The 21,403-nt window shown below is 46.3% G+C and overlaps 1 protein-coding gene across 1 annotated transcript in view; it reads right to left on the bottom strand.

Moving 5' to 3' along the window:
- The window catches only part of LOC140599525 (uncharacterized), a 476,056-nt gene that overhangs the window by 444,920 nt on the left and 9,733 nt on the right, over positions 1–21,403 (bottom strand). The window contains exon 3 of the mRNA XM_072762680.1: positions 8,759–8,835. Coding sequence (XP_072618781.1) covers positions 8,759–8,835 — 77 coding nt within the window. The remainder of the gene's footprint in view (positions 1–8,758; positions 8,836–21,403) is intronic.

The following is a 21,403-nucleotide window of genomic DNA, read 5'->3' as shown; positions in this document are numbered from 1 at the left end:
AGATACGAGCCAATAGGGATCCCTGGGTGGCGCAGAGGTTTGGCGCCTGCCTTTGGCCCAGGGCGCGATCCTGGAGACCCGGGATCGAATCCCACGTCGGACTCCCAGTGCATGGAGCCTGCTTCTCCCTCTGCCTGTGTCTCTGCCTCTCTCTCTCTCTCTCTCTATCATAAATAAATAAAAAGAAAATTAAAAAAAAAAAAGATACGAGCCAATAGGATCCAACAGTACATTGAGAAGTTACTCACGATGACCAGGTGGCATTTATCCCTGGGACGCAAGGCTGGTTCTACACTCGTCAAATACTCCATGTGACTGATCAGATCTACAAGAGAAAAAACGAGAACCAGGTGATCCTCTCAAGAGATCCAGAGAAAGCATTTGAAAAAATACGGCATCCATTCCTGATCCAAACGCTTCAGAGTATAGGGATACAGGGAACGTTCCTCAGCATCTTCAAAGCCGTCTACGAAAAGCCCACAGAAAATTATCATTCCCAAGGCGGAAACACTGGGAGCCTTTCCCCGAAGAAGATGAGGAAGGAGACATGGATGTCCACTCTCACCACTGCTATTCAACATAACACTAGACATCGTAGCCTCAGCAATCAGGCAACAAAAAGAAATAAAAGGCATTCAAATCAGCCTAGAACACGTCAAACTCTCCCTCTTCGCAGATGACATGATACCGGACACCTAGAAAACCCAACAGACTCCACCCCAAGACTGCTAGAACTCATACAGCAAATTCGGCAGTGTGGCAGGGTACAAAATCAATGCCCAGAAGTCAGTGGCCTTTCTAGATGCTAACGATGAGACTGAAGAAAGAGAAATTAAGGAGTCGACCCCATTTACGATGGCACCCAAAAGCATGAGCTACCTAGGAATAAACCTAACGAAAGAGGTAAAGGATCTCAACCCGAAAAACGACAGAACACGTCTGAAAGAGACTGAGGAAGACAAAGAGATGGCTAACTATTCCATGCTCATGGATCCGGAGAATGAATATTGGGAAAACGTCAATGTGGGCAATTTACACAATTAACGCAATCACGATCAAAAATACCACGGACTCTCTTCAGAGAGGTGGAACAGATCATCGGAAGATTTGTGTGGAATCAGAAAGGACCCCGAATGGCCACGGGAATAGTAGCCAAGAAAGCCACAGCGGGGGGCAGCACAATGCCGGATTTCAGGTTGCGCTGCAAAGCTGTGCTCACCAAGACAGTGTGGTACAGGCACAAAAACAGACACAGCCACCAATGGAACAGAAGAGGAATCCAGAAGCGGACCCTCAACTCGATGGTCAAGACCATATATTCGACCAAGCCTGAGAGACCATCCACTGGAAAAAAGACAAGTCTCCTCCATAAATGCCACTGGAAACGCTGGACAGCCACATGCAGAGGAGGGAAACTGGACCACTGTCTCACACTAGACACAAAGATAAACTCAAAATGGATGAAAGATCTAAATGTGAGAGGAGATTCCATTAAAACCCTGGGGGAGAACACAGGCAACGCCCATCCAAAACTTGGCCACAGCAACTTCTTGCAAGATACACCCATGAAGGCCAGAGAAACAAAAGGAAAGATGAACTACTGGGACTTCACCAGGATGAGAAGCTTCCGCACAGCCAAAGAGACACTCAACAAAACCAACAGACCATCTCCAGAATGGGAGAAGCTACTTGCAAATGACCCGTCGGATAAAGGGCAGCATCCAAGATCTCAAAAGAACCTATTCAACTCCACAGCAGAGAAACCAACCATCCAATCCGGAAATGGGCAAAAGACACCAATGGAAACGGCACAGAGCAAGACACAGACGTGGCCGACAAGCCCATGAGAAAGTGCCCACATCACTGCATTTGCATCAGAGAAATACAGATCAAAGCCACAAGGAGATCCCACCTCACAGCGGTGAGAATGGGCAGCACTGGCCAGACAGGAAACACCAAACGTTGGACAGGATGCGCAGAAAGGGGAACGCTTCAAAATTCAACAGTGTCAGAGGTAGCCATACTCACCTGATAGGGACCAAGGCGGGGGGCGGGCTCCCGGCCAGGCTGGGGCGCTCAGGAGGCACCTGAGAGCAGGGAGGAAGAGCCAGGGCCTTGGGGGGGCTCCTGGGGCCCAGCAGCCCAGGCCCTCAAGCCGCCGCCCCAAGGCCGTGCCCTGACGGTGGACGGTGCCTGCACCCTAAGCCCTCTGAGCGCGCGCGCATGGGTTCCCCGGCACCTCCCTGAGCCCCGGGGGAGGGGCCCCGCACCTTCCCCGAGCCGCCCGGAGGAGGCCCCACCGCCACCCCCTCCGCCAACAGGTCCCGCCCCGCCTCCCCCCGCGCAGCCCTCTGTCGGGCACCCTGGTGGCCCTCGCCACGGGGGCGCCTCCGTGCGGCCCCCGAGGCCCGCTGTCCCCCGCGCGGTCCCTCCCAGACAACCGTCGCGCCACACGCGAGGGCCAGATGCCTCTCCTACAGCCATCCCGGGGCCCCTCACGCCTCCCGGGGCCCACGCCGACCTGCGCGCCGGGGCCGAGGCCTGCAGAGCCGCTGCCGGGAGCCCGCAGCGCCGGGAACCGCGGGCCTGGAGCGGTGGCGCGGCCGCGCAACCTCCTGCCAGGGGGATGGCTGGGTCGGGTCCATCTGGTCCAGTCGGGTCGCCATGTCTGGGCCCAGCTCCTCCCGCGGCCACGCCCTGGCCCCCCTCAGGCCATGCTCCGGGTCAGGTGCTGGGGCAAGCTCCGGCCACGCCCCGGCCACGCCCTGGCCAAGCTCCCGGCCAAGCCCCCCCACACAGCAGCCGGCCCTCCCTGGAGCCTAGAGGGGACCAGAGACCGCCTCTGCCTCCCCACGCTAGTCTGGTCGGGGCGCCGGGTCCGAGGCCTTGCGCCACCTGCTCAGTGCCACCCGCTCAGTCCCGAGGGACTCCTGCTCAGGGAGGCACGAAGCCTCTCTCTGGCTCTGTGTCTCCCTCCCTGTCCCTCTGACCCGGTCTCTGTCTCTCCCTCCGGGTCTGGGGTCTGGCCCTGTCTCTCTCCCACTCCCCTCCACCCCTGTCTGTCTCTCTCTCTCTCCCTCCAGTCTTTCTTCTCTCACTCCCTATCTTGGCCTGTCCCTCCCTGTCTCTGTGTCTACCTCCTTGTCTCTCGGTCTCTCACTTGTCTCCCTCCCTGTCTCATTCTCTCCATCCCATCTCTGTCTCAGTCTCTCCTCCCTCCCTGTCTCTGACTCTCCCTCCCTGTCTCAGTCTCCCCTCCTGTCTCTTGGTCTCCCTCCCTGCACCATGGTCTCTCCCGTCTGTCCCATCTCTCCCTCCCTGTCTCTTGGTCTGTCTGTCCCTCCCTCCCTGTCTCTGGATCCCTCCATCCCTGTCCTGTGTCTCTGCCCCTGTCTCGATCTCTCACCCCCCTCTTCTCAGTTGCTCCTCCCTCTCTCCATCTCTCTCTCTCCCTCCCTGTCTCTCAGTCTCCCCCTCGCTTTCTCTCCGTCTCCCTGCCCATCTCTATCTATCTCTCCCTCCCTGTCTGGGGGCTCCCTCCCTGTCTCTGTCCATCCCTCCACTTCTGTCTACCCTTCCCTGCCTCGGTCTGTCCCTCCCTGTCTGTGTGTCTCCATCCCTGTCTCTGTCTATCCCTCCCTGGCTCTCTCACCCTGGCTCTCGGTCTCTCCCTCACTGTGTCTCGGTCTCCCTCCCTGGCTCTGGCTCTCATTCCCTGTCTCTCGGTCTCTCCCTCCCTGTCTCTGTGTCTCCACCTTCCTGTCTCTCGGTCTCTCCCTCCCTGTCTCATTCTCTCTCCATCCTGTCTCTGTGTCCCTCACTGTGTCACGGTCTCCCTCCCCGTCTCTGGGTCTCTCTGTCTCTCTCTATCTTCCTCACTGTCTCTCAGTGTGTCCCTCCCTGGCTCATGGATTCTACTTCTGTGTCTGTCCCTCCCTCCCTCCCTCCCTCCCTCAGTCTCCCGGCCTTGTCTCGGTCTCTCCCATGCTGTCTCTCTGTCTCTCACTCGCTGTGTCTCCCCCATCCCTATCTCTCCCTCCCTGTCTGTGACCCCTCCCAGAAAATCCTCTCAAGAGATGCACAGAAAGCATTTGACAAAATACGGCATCCATTCCTGATCCAAACGCTTCAGAGTGTAGGGACAGAGAGAACGTTCCTCAGCATCTCCAAAGCCATCGACGGAAAGGAAAGCCCGCGGCAAATAATCATCCTCAATGCGGAAACACTGGGAGCCTTTCCCGTAGATTGGGAACGAGACACGGACTTCCACCCTCACCACGGCTACTCAAAATACAGCTAGACCTCACGGCCTCAGCAATCAGGCCACAAAAAGAAAAAAAAGGCATTCAAATCCACAAAGAAGTAGACAAACTCTCCCTCTTCGCCGAAAACATGATGTCCTACCTGGAAAACGCAAAAGACTCCACCCCAAGATTGCCAGAACTCAAACAGCAGCAAAATCGGCGGCGTGGCAGGATACCAAATCAATGCCCAGAAATCACTGGCCTCTCCATACACCAACGATGAGACTGGAGAAAGAGAATTGAAGGAGTCGGTCCCAGTGACAATTGCACCCAAAAGCATGAGATACCTAGGAATACACCTAACCAGAGAGGTAAAGGATCCCTACCCAAAAAACTACAGAACACCTCTGAAAGAAATTGAGGAAGACACAAAGTGATGGAAAACCATTCCATGCTCCTGGATTGGAAGAATTCATATATTGGGAAAATGTCCACGTGACCCAGGGCAATTTACACATGGAACGCAATCCCTATCATCAGAAATACCACGGGCTCTCTTCAGAGAGCTGGAACAAATCATCGGAAGATTAGTGTGTGGAATCATCAGAAAAGACCCTGAATGCCCAGGGCAATATGAGAAAAGAAAACCACAGCTGGCGGCATCACAATGCCGGACTTCAGGTCGAGCTACAAAGCTGTGCTCATCAAGACAGTGTGGTACTGGCACAAAAACAGACACACAGGTCAATGGCACAGAAGAGACAAATCCAGAAGTGGACCCTCAACTCTACCGTCAAGACCGTACATTCGACGAAGCACGAAAGACCATCCACTGGAAAAAACACAGTCTCTTCAGTAAAGGCTGCTGGGCACGTTGGACAGCCACACACAGAGGAATGAAACTGGACCATTCTCTCACACCACCGTACACAAAGAGAAACTCAAAATGGATGAAAGATCTAAATGTGAGACAGGATTCCATCAAACTCCTAGGGGAGAACACAGGCAACGCCCTTCTTGAACTTGGCCACAGCAACTTCTTGCAAGACACATCCATGAAGGCCAGGGAAACAGAGCCAAAATGAATCACTGGGACTTCATCAAGATGAGGAGCTTCCACACAGCAAAAGAAACGCTCAACAAAACTAAAAGACAAACCTCCAGAATGGAAGAAGATATGTGCAAATGACCCGTCCGATAAAGGGCCAGTTATCCAAGATCTCTAAAGAACTTTTTCATCTCAACAGCAGAGAAACCAAGAGTGCCACCCTGAAAGGGGCAAAAGACACCAACAGAAACGTCACACAGGAAGACACAGACGTGGCCAACAAGCACACGAGACGATGCTCTGCACGCTGGCCGTCAGGGAAATAGCAAAAGCACAATGAGATACCACCTCACACCTGTGAGAATGGGGAACAAGAACCAGACAGGACACAACAAATGTTGGAGAGGATGTGGAGAAAAGGGAATGCTTTCAAAATTCAAAAGTTTCAGAAATCGCCATACTCATCTGATATGGACGAAGGGGGGGGGGGCGGGCGTGCTCCTGGCGAGCCTGGGGAGCTTGGGAATGGGGGAAGGGGGGAAGTGGGGCAGGGGCTGAAGGGGCAAGGGGGGGACGGTGAGCAGGGGCGGAGGGGGGGGGAGGGGAGGAGGGGAGAGGAGGAAGAGCCAAGGGCCTTGGGGGCGCTCCTGGGGCCCAGCCACCCAGGCCCTCAAGCCACCGCCCCAAGGCCGTGCCCTGAAGGTGGATGGTGCCTGCATCCAAACCCCTCTGAGCGTGCCCGGATGGGCTTGGCACCCTCTCTGAGCCCCAGTGGAGGGGCCCCACACCCTCTCTGAGTCGCCCGGAGGAGACCTGACCCGTAGGAGGCCCCACCACCAGCCCCCTCCGCGAACAGGTCCCACCACTCCCCCACCGCAGCCCGTTGTCTCTCAGTCTCTCCCTCCCTGTCTCTGGGTCTCCCCTCCCTGTCTCTCTGTCTCTACCTCCCTGTCTCTGGGTCTCCCTCCCTCTCTGTCTCTCCCATGCTGTCTAGATATCACTATCCTTGTCTCCGTGTCTCCCTCTCTGTGTCTCGGTCTCTCCCTCCCAGTCTCTCGGCGTCTCCCTACCTGTTTCCCTGCCTCTCCCTCCCTGTCTTTCAGTCTCTGCCTCAACGTCTCTGTCTCTCCGTCCCTGTCTCTCTGATTCTCCTTCCCTATCTCTGTGTCTGTCTCTGCTCGCCGCCCAATCTCGGCCGCCCCCCCCCCCGCCCCATCTCCTTCTCTCCCTCCCTCTCTCTGACTCTCGCTCCGTATCTCACCGGCTCTCCCTCCCTGTGTCTCTGTCTCTCCTTGCGTCTCTATCTCTCTGCCAGTCTCTGTGTGTCTCCCTTTGGGTCTCCCGGTCTCTCACGCCCTGTCTCGTTCTCTCCATCCTGTCTCTGTGTCCCCCTCACTGTGTCTTGGTCTCCCTCCCTGTCTCTCTGTCTCTTCCTGTCTCTTGGTGTCTCCCTCTCTGTCTCTGTCTCTCCCTCCCTGTCTCTCTGACTCTCCTTCCGTGTCTGGCTCTCTTCCTCCCTCCCTCAGTCTCCCTCCTTGTCTCGGTCTCTCCCTCGCCATCTCGCTGTCTCTCCCTCCACTCCCCTATCTCTCCCTCCCTGTCTGTGTCCACCTCCCTGTGTCTGTCCGTCCCTCCGGTTCTCTGTCTCTCCTTCCCTCTCCATGTCAATCAAAGAAAGGATGACAACCGTAGAATTCTCTCAATAGATGCAGAAAAAGCATTTGACCAAACAGACCATCCTTTCCTCATGAAAACCTTCCACCTGGTACGGATACCGGGAACAAACCTCAATTCTCATAAAACCCATCTACAAAAGACCCAGAGGGAATGTCCTCTTCATTGGGAAAATCCTAGAGCTTTTAACTTAAGGTCAGGAACACAACAGTGTGTCCACCCTCAACGCTGTCCTTCGGCACAGTAGTAGCGGTCCTAGCGTTCGCAGTGACATTCCGAAACAGAAAGAAAAGGCATCCCGATGGGCAAAGAAGTCAAACTCTCACTCTTCACAGAGGACATGACACTCTACGTGGAAAACCTCAAACAGTCACTAGATCGTACCTAAAGGATCTATCCAACAAGACGACCTAACAATCGTGGATATCTGTGCCCCGAATGTGGGAGCTGCCACGGATACCAATCAGTTGCGAAGCAAAGTTAAGACGTACTTAGATAATAATACACTTTTACTTGGGAGACACGAACACGGTGCTTTCTAGGATTGATAGATCTTCCAGGCACAGCATCTCCAAAGAAACAAGGGCACTAAAGGATACATCGGACCAGATGGATCTCACAGATGTTTACAAAACTTTACATCCAAATGCAACTGAATTCACATTCTTCTCTAGTGCACGTGGAACTTTGTCCAGAAGAGACCATATACTGGGTCACAAATCAGGTCGTGACCGATACCAAAAGACTGGGATCGTCCCCTGCGTATTTTCAGACCATAATGCTCTGAAACTAGAACTCAACCACAAGAAGAAGTTTGCAAGGATTTCAAACACGTGCAGGTTAAGGATCATCCTGCTAAAAGACGAAAGAAAGGGTCAACCAGGACATTAGAGAAGAATTAAAAAGATTCACAAAAACCAACGAGAATGAAGATACAACCAACCTGTTCCAAATCTTTGGGATACGGCAAAAGCGGTCCCACGTAGGGGAAATACATCCCAATGCAAGCGTCCATCGAAACACTGGAAAGAACTCAAATACAAAAGCTAACCTTGCACCTAAAGGAGCTGGAGAAGGAACGACAAATGAAACCTTCACCCAGCAGAAGTCGACGGTTAATAAGAATTCGAGCAGAACTCAATGAAATAGAGAGCAGAGGAATTGGGGAAACACATCCACAAAACCAGGAGGTGGATCTTTGAAAGAACAGATAAGAGAGAGAGAAACCATTAAGCCAGCCTTATGAAAAAAAAAGAGAGAGAGAAAAGACTCCAATGAATAAAATCATGAATGAGAAAGTAGAGATCACCACCACCACCAAGGAAATACAAACGATCTTAAAAACTCATCCTGAGCAGGTATACGCCAATAAATTGGGCAATCGAGAAGAAACGGACCCATTTCCGGAAAACCACAAACTACTGAAACCGGAACAGGAAGACACAGAAAACCCGAATAGGCCAATATCCAGGGAGGAAACTGAAGCAGTCATCGTCAAAGACCTCCCAAGACACAAAAGCCCAGGGCCAGATGCCTTCCCTGGGGAATGCTATCAAAAGTCTAAAGAAGAAACCGTACCTATTTCGACCAAAGCGGTTCCGAAAGATAGACAAGAGATGGAATACTTCCAAACTCGTTCTTGGAGGCCAGCATCACCTTAAGTCCAAAAGCAGACAAAGACCCAACCAACGAAGGAGAGTTAGAGACCCACAGACCTCACGTACACGGATGCAGACATTCTCCACAAGATACGAGCCAACAGGATCCAATGGCACATTGAGAAGTTACTCACCGTGACCAGGTGGCATTTATCCCCGGGACGCAAGGCTGGTTCAACACTCGGCAAGCACTCCGTGTGACTCATCAGATCTGCAAGAGAAAAAACAAGAACCAGATGATCCTCTCAAGAGACAGAGAAAGCATTTGACAAAATCCATTCCTGATCCAAATGCTTCAGAGTATAGAGACAGAGGGAAAGTCCCTCAGCATCTTCAAAGCCACCTATGACAAGCCCCTGGCAAATTATCATTCCCAATGGGGAGACACTGGGAGCCTTTCCCCAAAGACCAGGCACGAGACGGGGATGTCCACTCTCACCGCTACTATTCTCAACATAGTACGAGACGTCACGGCCTCAGCAATCAGGCAACAAAAAGAAATAAAAGGCATTCAAACCCGCAAAGGGGAAGTCAAACTCTCTCTCTTCGCAGATGACATGATACCGTACCTAGAAAACCCAAAAGACTCCACCCCAAGATTGCTGGAACTCCTACAGCAAGTTCGGCAGTGTGGCGGGATACAAACTCAGGGCCCAGAAACCAGTGGCCTTTCTGTACGTGAACAATGAGACCGAGGAAAGGGACATCGAGGAAGGGGCCAATCCCATTTATACAACCACAGCACCCAAAAAAAAGCATGAGCTACCTAGAAAGAAACCTAACCAAAGGGGTAAAGGATCTCTACCCGAAACACTGCAGAACACGTCTGAAAGAAACTGAGGAAGACACAAAGAGATGGAAAAAGGTTCCATGCTCCTGGGTTGGAAGAATTAATATTGGGGAAAATGTCAACGTGACCCAGGGCAATTTACACAACTAGTGCAAAATCTGTCAGAAATACCACGGACTCTCTTCAGAGAGCTGCAACAAATCATCTGAAGACTTGTGTGGAATCAGAAAAGACCCCGAACAGCCACGGGAATAGTAGCCAAGAAACCCACTGCGGGGGGGGGGGGGGGGGGGGGCAGCACAATGCCCGATTTCAGGGTGTGCCACAAAGCTGTCACCATCAAGACGGTGTGGTACTGGCACAAAAACGGACACATGGATCAATGGAACAGAGGAGAGCATCCAGATGTGGACCCTCAACTCTACGGGCAACTAATATTCGGCCAGGCAGGAAAGACCATCCACGGGGGAATAAAAGACAGTCTCTTCGATAAAGGCTGCTGGGAACACTGGACAGCCACGTGCAGAGGAATGACACTGGACCATTCCTCTCATGCCAAACACAAGGATAAACTCAAAATGGAGGAAGGATCTAAATGTGAGACAAGATTCCATCAAAACCCTCCGGGAGAACACAGGCAACAACACCCTTCTTGAACTGGGCCACAGCAACTTCTTGCAAATTACATCAGCCACGAAGGCCAGGAAACAAGAGCGAAATGGAACGTCGGGACGTCATGAAGAGGAGCTGTTTCTGCACAGCCAAAGAAAAACTCAACAAAACTGAAAGACAACCTCCAGACTGGGAGAAGATAGGTGCAAACGACCCTTCGGATAAAGGGCCAGCATCCGAGATCTCGAAAGAACCTATTCAACTCCACAGCAGAGAAACCAACCATCCAATCCGGAAATGGGCAAAAGACACCAATGGAAACGGCACAGAGCAAGACACAGACATGGCCGACAAGCCCATGAGAAAGTGCCCACATCACTGCATTTGCATCAGAGAAATACAGATCAAAGCCACAAGGAGATCCCACCTCACAGCGGTGAGAATGGGCAGCACTGGCCAGACAGGAAACACCAAACGTTGGACAGGATGCGCAGAAAGGGGAACGCTTCAAAATTCAACAGTGTCAGAGGGAGCCGTACTCACCTGATAGGGACCAAGGCGGGGGGCGGGCTCCCGGCCAGGCTGGGGCGCTCAGGAGGCACCTGAGAGCGGGGAGGAAGAGCCAGGGCCTTGGGGGGGCTCCCGGGGCCCAGCAGCCCAGGCCCTCAAGCCGCCGCCCCAAGGCCGTGCCCTGAGGCTGGACGGTGCCTGCACCCTAAGCCCTCTGAGCGCGCGCGCATGGGTTCCGCGGCACCCTCCCTGAGCCCCGGGGGAGGGGCCCCGCACCCTCCCTGAGCCTCCAGGAGGAGGCCCCACCGCCACCCCCCTCGGCCAACAGGTCCCGCCCCGCCTCCCCCGCGCAGCCCTCTGCCCGGCACCCTGGCAGCCCTCGCCACGGGGGCGCCTCCGTGCGGCCCCCGAGCCCCGCTGTCCCCCGCGCAGTCCCTCCCAGACACCCGTCGCGCCACACGCAAGGGCCAGATGCCTCTGGCACAGCCACCCCGGGGCCCCTCACGCCTCCCGGGGCCCACGCCGACCTGCGCGCCGGGGCCGAGGCCTGCAGAGCCACTGCCGGGAGCCCGCAGCGCCGGGAACCGCGGGCCTGGAGCAGCGGCAAGGCCGTGCAACCTCCTGCCACGGGGATGGTCGGGGCGGGGCGGGGCGGGGCGGGGCGGGTGGCCCCATCGAGGCCCAGCTCCTCCCGTGGCCACGCCCTGGCCCCCTTCAGGTCATGCTCCGGGTCAGGTGCTGGGCAGGCTCCTGGCCGCGCCCCCCGCACAGAGGCCCGCCCTCCGGGGAGCCAGGAGGGGCCCCCTAGGTCTGTTGGCCATCTGCATATCTTTTTTTTTTTTAATTTATTCATGAGAGACACACAGAGAGAGAGGCAGTGACACAGGCAGAGGGAGAAGCAAGCTCCATGCGGGGAGCCCGAAGTGGGACTCGATCCGGAGTCTCCAGGATCATACCCTGGGCACTAAGCTGCTGAGCTACTGGAGCTGCCCCATCTGTATATCTTTCTTTGAAGAGTGTCTATTCAGGTCCCATGCCCATTTTTTAATTGGATTATTTTTGGGGGGGTTTTAGTATTGAGTTGTATAAGCTCTTTATACTTTTAGAATATTATTTGTATATAATTTTTTATTATTGTTTATATTATTTATATATTTAATTATTTTTAATTATTATAAATTATATATTATTTATATATTTAATTATATATTTAAAGGAGAAGAAATGAGTGGGAAATATCAGAACGGGAGACAGAACATGAAAGACTCCTAACTCTGGGAAACGAACTAGGGTGGTGGAAGGGGGGAAGGGCGGGGGGTGGGGGGCACTGAGTGACTGGGTGGCAGGCACTGAGGGCAGCACTTGACGGGATAAGCACTGGGTGTTATTCTGTATATTGGCAAACAGAACACCAATAAAAAATAAATTTATTATTTAAAAAAATTAAATTAAATTAAATATAATAGATTTGAGACTGAAAAAATAAAAACATAAAAAAAAGAAATGTTGAAAAGGTTAACCAAAACCAGAGGCACCACAATACAAAGTTGCAATCATCAAGACAGTATGGGTACGGGCACAAAAATAGACACATAAATCAATGGAACAAAATAGAGAACTCAGAAATGGACCCTCATCTCTGTGGTTAACTAATCTTCAAATGAGGAAAAAATATCCAATGGAATAAAGACAGTTTCTTCAAAAAATGGTGTTGGGAAAATTGGACAGCTATGTGCAAAAGAATAAAAACAGGCCCGCTTTTTAGACCATACACAAAAATAAACTCAAAATGGATTAAAGACCTAATGTGAGACCGGAAACCATAAAAAAATCCGACAAGAGAGTACAGGCAGTAATTTCTCTGACATCAACCCTAACAATATTTTTCTAAGGTAGGTCTCCTGAGGCAAAGAAAACAAAAGCAAAAATAAATTACTGAGATTACATCATAATAAAAAGCTTGTGTACATCAGAGCAAACAATCAACAAAACTGAAAGGCAATGTAGGGAATGGGAGAAGATATTTGTAAACAACATACGTGATACAGGGTTAGTATCCAAAATATAAGAACTCAATAGAAGAAAGAAAGAAAGAAAGAAAGAAAGAAAGAAAGAAAGAAAGAAAGAAAGAAAGAAAGAAAGAAAGAAAGAAAGAAAGAAAGAAAGAAAGAAAAAAAAGAAAAGAAAAGAAAAGAAAAGAAAAGAAAAGAAAGAAAAGAAAAGAAAAGAAAAGAAAAGAAAAGAAAAGAAAGAAAGAAATCCAATTAAAAAATGGGCAGAAGAGATGAACGGACATTTCTCCAAAGAAGACATCCAGGTAGCCAATAGACACATGAAAAGATGTTCCATGTCGCTCATCATCAGGTAAACAGACACCAATATCACATTAAGATATTATTTCACACCTGTCAGAATGGCTAAAATCAAAACCACAAGTGTTGACGAGGATGTAGAGGAAAAAGGGACATTTGTGCTCTGTTGGTGGGAATAGCTAACTGTGGAACACAGTATGGAGTTTGTTTAAAATTTTTGAAACAGAATTACCCTATGATCCAGTAATTCTACTACTGGATATTTACCCAAATAACTCAAAAACATTAATTTGAAAGGATACATGGAACTCTACATTTACTGAAGCATTATTTACAATAGCCAAATTATAGAAGCAGCCCAAGTGTCCATCAATCAACAAATGGATAAAGAGGAGGTGGTGTGTACACCTGTACACACACACGAAAATTACTCAGCCATTAAAAGAATGAAGCTTGCCATTTGCAATAATGGGATCTGGAGGTTATAATGCTAAGTGAAAGAAGTCAGAGGAAGACAAATTATCATATGATTTCACTTGTGAAATTTAAGAAAACAAATGAAGAAAAAAGAAAGAGGCAAACCAAAATCAGACTCAACTATAGAGAACAAACTGATGGCTACCAGAAAGAGATGAGTAGGGGGTGGGTGAAATAGCTGATAGATATTAAAGAGTATACTTATCATGATGAGCACTGAATAATGTATAGAAACGCTGAATCACTATATTGTACACCTGAAACTAATATAACACAGTATGTTAACTATACTGGAATTAAAATTTAAAAATGAAAAAAAAATTCCCTGCAGAACATCCTGCCTATTGTTTTCCTGCTAAAAGATCTCTTGGCATTAATATCAAGACTCAACAGCATGGTATTGGTGTAATAACAAACTGATCGATGGAACAGAAAGCCCTAAAATAAACCCAGACATACGTGGACAACTGATACTTGACAAAGGCAGTGCAGTAGGAGAAAGGATGGCTTTTTCGACAGCAGTGGTGGAAAAATTAAATATCCACAAGTAAAATGAACTTGGATCCATACCTCATATCACACATGAAAATTAACTCAAAATGGATCATAGATCTAAATGTAAAACTTAAAGCTTGGAAACTTCAAGAGGAAAACATGTTAGGTAAAGATTTCTTAATACCAAACAAAAGAAAAATTCATACAAGATAAGTTGGACTTCACTAAAAAGGGAATTGGGGCTCCTTAGAGAAAAACCAAGGCTGTATCAGTAAAAGTAGAAGATCAGCCTAGAAAGTATCTGGTTTGCCAGAAAGTTAGAAGTATTCAACAATCAATAGGTGTATGTCAAAGGACAAGATTTCAACTTGAAGGGGTTCCTACTGCCCAAATTGGAACAATGTGGTTATCAAAATAATGAAAGGAATGGTTCATAATATAACAAAATTTCACAAGCCCACAGTAATAAATGGAAAAGGAAAGTCTCATTCATACAGTACAGTATCAGCTAATAAGCTGAGAGGGACAGAAAAATCACCATTTTGCAACATCACAATAATAAATGATGAAGGGAAGAATCAGCAGTGGATGCTATCTACAGTTTTTGGGAACAGAACACTGACAGAGACCCAAAGTATCTCACAGGAAGTTATTCATTACAAAGGGGGAAAAGTGGAGAAATCTGGCAGTTCAAACTAGTGATGAAAGCCAAACAACAGCAATGGGACAAGAGGACATCATGGTTTCCTAATGTAAAGCACTGAAGGGGACGCATTACTTTTGCCAAAAATGATGAATAAGGAGAGAAATCAAACATTAAGTTTGAAAAAACAACATTTGACAGAAATAATTATTAACTACCTCAAGGAACTGGGATAAGTAGGAGGGGCCAGTAAGAAGCTGAGACAGTGCTCAAGAATATAACAGCAGCAGATGTCATAAATATGATACAAAATAGCCACTCCTGCTAAGGCTAGGACAGAGTACCCAAGGAAGAATTTTCCCTTCAGAGCTCAATAGTCAGACCTTGTTAGAAAAGATAACAGCCATCACTCACACTTTGGTGCTGTACCAGTGGGATTTGCTGGAAATTCACCCTCTGGAACTTGTCCACAAATCTATTCCATAGTACGTGCTGGCAATCTGTGTCCTGGATTTCCCCCACCATCAAAGGGGGTGAAAAAGCTGCTGTGAAGGACATTATTGTGACAACTGACAAAATTTGAATATAGATCATGTAGTTAGATAATAGCACTGTACTAATGTCAAATTCCCTTAATTTAATTATACTGCAGTTATAGGGGATTATCCTTACATATGCCAAAACTCATCAAACAGTACATTTAAATATGTGCAGCTTTCTGTATGTTAATCTTATCTCAGTAAAGCTAAAAAATAAACAAATAACCTTTTAAAAAAGAGAATCTATGTTTGGGGCTAAGGGTCATGTCTACACTCCTCCCAAATAAGTAAAAAAAATATATATATAAATATATATCACCAAGCATACCAAAGTGAGAAATAAAATGTAACAAAATCTAGTATCCGTAGGAAGGGCTCATAGGAACAATACTTTTAAAGTTCTTATATGTGGTCTTTATGCTTAAACATCAGTTGGCTGGATGTGTGCCTCAATTCACATTTTTTTTCTATGAAAAATCTTAAAAATCTTTACTCCAGTCTTCCAGATTTAAGTACTAATGCTGGAGAGTCTAATGATAATCTGGCATTCTTTCCACCTAAGTGATGTAGTCTTTTTGTGTAGGTGCCCAAAGTTTTTTTTTTTTTTTTCCTCTAAAAGCCCTAGAACACATTTCAGTGGTGGCTGTTGTTTCAATTTTCCTAAGCACATGATGAACCCTTATAATATAGATGTTCATCTTTTAACGGCATTTTCTTGCTTTTGTTTTTTTCCTGTTTCTTTTGTCAGTCCGGGCACTTTTATTAATGTCCATATACTTATGTGCACATGCATATAAGATCTTCTTCTCACTTTATGAATTTCTTTCAGCTCTTTACTTGATTTGTTTTCACTTGTCTTTTTCCATCATTTCTTTCTTTTGTGGTACTTTCTAGAGTGTCTGCTCATTCAAGAACTTTCTGGTTTATCTTCATTTCTGAAATATTTCTCATTCGTTCCTCAAGTCTTGTCAGTTTTTCATGATCTCCTATAACATAGGAGTTCATTTACAAACTTTTCTAATTCAGTTTATTTTGTTTTTTCATAACATACTGTTTTATTTTTCCAGCTTATTTTGTAGAAATTATATCTGTGCTTTAAGACAAAGTATACTTCTATCTTCACCTCTTTAGATCTGTTATTCAGAGGACTACTGTCCTTTTTCTTATACTATCTTCCAATGACATAAAATTACAATACCTTCTATAAACCTTATTATAGTTGGATGGCTTTTCCTATACTTTTAAGTTTCCTATGTAAGATTTGTAAACAGACTGAGAAGGCGTTCCTAGATTCAGAGTTCAAAGGTTTCCTCTTATATTGTTACCACAAAGTATTCAAACCTAAGGTACTTAAGTGTGACCACTTCCCTAATACTTTCTGAGATCTGCCTCCTCCAGTGCCCCCTCCCACATGTATCTGTGTCTATTCTCCTCTTTACCCTTAAGTTCCTACTCTCATCAACTTTTATTTGCAGCAGTTTCTTTTCAGTGTGGGGCTCTGTTCGCTTCCTGAATATTTCTAAGAATCTCAGGAACCAGGCTGTCCCTGCTCCCTCATACTTTCCTGTGGCAAACGATCTCATTTCAGACCCTATTAGAAGTTTCTGGACCACATTTTGAATAGCACTCCCTAAAATACTTTGCTTTTTTTCAGAGAGTGCTGAGTGGCACTGTAAGGCAGACAGGTATCACTATAAATGTATGATCTCCAGGAGCAAGTGGGCCTCAACAAGATCTGCAGTTATAATACATTTTACTGGGAAATGCAATCCACTTTGCACACATGTAGACAAACCCTGTGTGTGTGTGTGTGTGTCTGTGTGTGTACCTACTCTTACCTTCTCTCCTGTTGGTAACAAAATGTCTCTCCCTCTATTCAAAGTCACCAATCTTTCCATCTATGCCTTCGATCAATCAATCCTGCTTTCTCAGAACACCTCACAAATCCCTTCTTTGGTATATTTGATAGCTCATTTGATTGAACTCTTCTTTCATATAACAAACATGCTTAAGCCTTTCCCGTTTACAAAAAAGCAATAAACAATAACTCCATTTCTCTCTCCAACTACTGCATAATTCCTTTAATTCTCTAGAGTTGTCTTAACTATCCACATCTCTTTACTTCTACCCATTGTATAACCCCAACAGAGTTTCCCCTACTACTTCTCCATCAAAATATGCTTTGCACGACTGTCATGTTTCTAACACTAAAATGTTTTTGGCCGCTCTTATTTGACCTTGCGTGAATGCGACACTGTGAACCACCACTTTGTTAAGACTTTCTTTGCTTGGCTTCCGTGACACTACATTTTCCTGGCTTTCTCCTACCTCTTCTCAGTGTCCTTTCTAGGTTTCCATCCTACACACCCATAACATGTCCAAATACCTAAGGCCTTGTCCTAGGTGATCTCCTCACTCTAATCTCTAGAGTAGAAGAGAAAGAAACACAGGGAGGACAACAGGACACCAAAAAGGAAGGGTCAGAGAAATGGAATGGAAGCCTTAATACCAAAAGATGGGTGGGGAAATGAGCTGAGGGTAGTAAAAGCAAGTTAAGGCATGTGACACACAAGTCAAGTCTAGAAGATAAGGAACAGAAGAAACATAAATCCACATGCACCAGTACAAAAGGCAGATACTAACGTCATGTGCTATAGGCTCTTCTCCTGGTTATCCTTAATGTTGAATACAGACAGTCAAGAGATCCCAGAAAGACTATTCATTCATAAGGAAGATAAAAAAAAGATCTTCCAGCAGTTATAAATCCCAATTACTATATATGACATTTTTCTTTTAAATTTATTGGGTTTTTTTTTAAGATTTTATTTATTCGTCAGAGACCGACAGAGAGAGAGAGAGAGAAAGAGAGAGAGAGAGAGAGGCAGAGACAAAGGCAGATGGAGAAGCAAGCTCCATGCAGGAAGGCCTGACATGGGACTGGATCCCGGGTCTCCAGTACAGCTCCCTGGGCCAAAGGTGGCGCTAAAACTCTGAACCACCCAGGAGTCCCACTTTTAAATTTATTGTAGGGCAGCCAAGGTGGCTCAATGGTTTAGCGCCACCTTCTGCCCAGGGCGTGATCCTGGAGTCCCCGGATTGAGTCCCAAGTCAGGCTCCTTGCGTAGAGCCTGCTTCTCCCTCTGCCTGTGTCTCTGCCTCTCTCTTTCATGAGTAAATAAATAAAATCTTTTAAAAATAAAAATAAGGGATCCCTGGGTGGCGCAGCGGTTTAGCACCTGCCTTTGGCCCAGGGCGCGATCCTGGAGACCCGGGATCGAATCCCATGTCGGGCTCCCGGTGCATGAAGCCTGCTTCTCCCTCTGCTTATGTCTCTGCTTCTCTCTCTCTCTCTTTCTCTCTCTCTCTGTGTGTGTGTGTGTGTGTGTGTGTGTGTGTGAGACTATCATAAATAAATAAAAATGTAAATAAATAAATAAATAAATAAAAATAAATAAATAAATGTATTGTATTGTGACCAGAGTACCTATGGACAATGTGTTTTAGAAGAAATTAGACCAAAGTTCTTTGAAGAATCCTGTATTTTTACAACTTAGAAGAGGATTTGAAAACCATTTTTGAAAGACAAGGTAAACACGGAAAAACACTGAGGCAATTCAGCTGACACTTATGTTCACGTGTTGTTTTAAACACAAGTGTTTAAATATGCACCTATGTATATATTATGTGCATATACTATAGTACTAGAGTACCCTGTATATAACAAATCACATATACAAGACATTCTGAAAGAACAAAATCAGGGTAAAATATTTTTAAATGTTTTGCTAGTCATGATAGCTTCATACCACTATCCTCTAATGGTCCAAGATGTAATATACATTTAAGGCATAGTTCATCATTAATTCAGAGGATGTCAATTTCAAAGAGGGTTTTTGGTAATTTTGAAACTTTTAGGCACGTATTAGATTTGGTTAGAAAATCACTTATGTTAACCTCACAATAAGACTGATAAAGAAAAAATAAATAAAAAAATAAAAGACTGATAAAGAGCCTATGAAGTATCAGTTCTACCACTCTAATGCTGTTAGCTTACAAATTAGTATTATCTTTATCATAGCTTAAAAAAAATGAGACTTCAAAGATTCAAATAATTTAGGGCTGGTTGGAAAATCCATCACTCCATATACCTGATACAATAAACAATGGAACAGCAACAATTACAGCTTTCCATAGAATAGAGATCTTGCTGGCTAATCTACCACTGACTGCATATTCAGGTGCCAGGAAATGACAAGTATCAATCCCTCTACATAACACTAAAGAAGTCATCAGATATGAAGAGCCCTGAGCAGCTTTCCATATTTTCCGAAACTTGGGAGGAGCTGAGCTATTAGCATCCAACCTTGATGACAGACTTAAATACAACTCTCTATGCTATTAATTGGAGTTAAGGATCACTTTTTATAATTATTACACATACCCTACAACCTATAACTAAGGGACTCTCCAGGCTGCTGAAACTGAGGCACTTTCATGAGTGGCTTCCATATGGGAATTCCCTAGGAACTGAGATCCCAGGGCTTTATGTCCGGGTCCTGATAATGGCCTACCATGATCTTCAATTTTTCAGTCATTTTAGTTAAAATCAGAGTCTACAACCCATAAGCCAACTTATCCAAGAACATGTAAATTGTATTACAATACGTATGTATGTGTATGCACCAGCAAGCTAGGGGTGGATTGGAGGGGGGAGTGTCACAATAGGGTCTGCAGTATAGAAATCCTATTCCTTCCCTCGCAGCTGTGTACAGTTTGACAGGTTGTGCAGCACAAGGGACTACTTAATTTAAGAGGGCAAATGGGGATTAATATGCATTCCACTTCCTAAGGCATGTAATCCTTGGTACTACAGGTGACAAGTGAACACATATTCCTAAATCAGACAAAGTAACTTTTAGACTTACAGCAGCCTCAATTCCCCCACTCTTAGAATGCTTTGTATACCATATGTGAAATGCAGCCATTTGACATGCTTATTAATGACAATCTACTTATCAAAGTACTTTAACTTAAATTCTAATGTTTTCCCCTCAACTCAATAAATTATGTTACCTCGTAATGTGGGACACATATATCCCATTTTGGAGACTACTGGTCTACTACGTACTTGAAAATGCAGGAGTAAATTTGAAAAAGGGGGGGGGGGTCAAGGTTTTAGGAAGAAATGTAGGGCTCATGCAAGTAGCTTGATAGTTTAACTTGGTGAGTTCTCTAAGAAAAATCAGACAAAAATCTAGAGATCTGGGACACCTGGGTGGCTCAGCAGTTGAGCATCCGCCTTTGGCCCAGGGCGTGATCCTGGAGTCCTAGGATCGAGTCCCACATTGGGCTCCCCACCAGGAGCCTTTTTCTCCCTCTGCCTGTGTCTCTGTGTCTCTTGTGAATGAATAAATAAAATCTTAAAAAAAAAATCTAGAGAACGAAGAACCAAATTACCCACATGTGAGCATATTAAAAAGGTGCAATGCAATGTAATAATAGTATTTGACATCAACTTCCTACCAGGACAGAGTAACCAGTACCAAGACAAGTTTGCCTGCCATGTACAACTACATGTAACGGGGATAGATATATGAGGCAACTATCTTTGGGCATTGAACAACAGGCAGTGAGGACTGTGATTCCCTGAAGAAAAAAGGGAAATTCAGGAGGTAAACCGTAATAGGTCTTGATTCTCTACCTGGGGACTATCTCTCAGCCACAATTCAGGGAACGAGAACTTAAGTAGAACACAGCTTAAAAAGCCAGAGAATTTGGGGCTTGAAGCAAATTAAGCACTAGAGAGAAGAGAGCTGCAAAGAGTGAGGGTGCCAGTAGTCTCTCTAGGGCTTCTCCAAGGCCTTCGCTGAAGGCTAACATGCAGGTGCACAGCAAGACTTTGGGACGCTTACCAGAGAACAGCTGCCAAGGGATGGAGAAAAGCAAACATACTAGAGGCCCAGCAGGAAGAAAGAGAAAACAAATTTTTAAGAAGTAGTCTTAAACTCGACCATACTAATAATTACTTAACATGTAAATGAATTAAACCATTTAAAACAAAAATTTACAGGTTGGGTAAAAAAGCAAGACACCACTATTCACTATCTACAAGAGACCTACTTTAAATAGAACGGTTAAAAGTAAAAGAATGGAAAAAATATACCATTCAAGTAGAGGTAAGAAGACTGGTGTAGCTGTATTAATGTAAAAACAATGTAGACTTCATGAAACAGTAGTACAAGAGATAAACAACATTTCAGAGAGTTAAAAAGGGCAGGCAATTAATCAATAAGATAAAGCTTCAAAATATCTGTAGCAAAAACTAACCAGGAGTAAAGGAATAAAAGGTAAGTCAACAATCATGATAGAAGATTTTAACATTCTTCTCTCTGTAACTGATA

The sequence above is a fragment of the Vulpes vulpes genome, chromosome 7, assembly GCF_048418805.1.
Source record: "Vulpes vulpes isolate BD-2025 chromosome 7, VulVul3, whole genome shotgun sequence".
Classification (NCBI taxonomy): domain Eukaryota; kingdom Metazoa; phylum Chordata; class Mammalia; order Carnivora; family Canidae; genus Vulpes; species Vulpes vulpes.
Note: the sequence above shows the minus strand (reverse complement) of the source record. Positions and strands in the feature narration are given on the sequence as shown.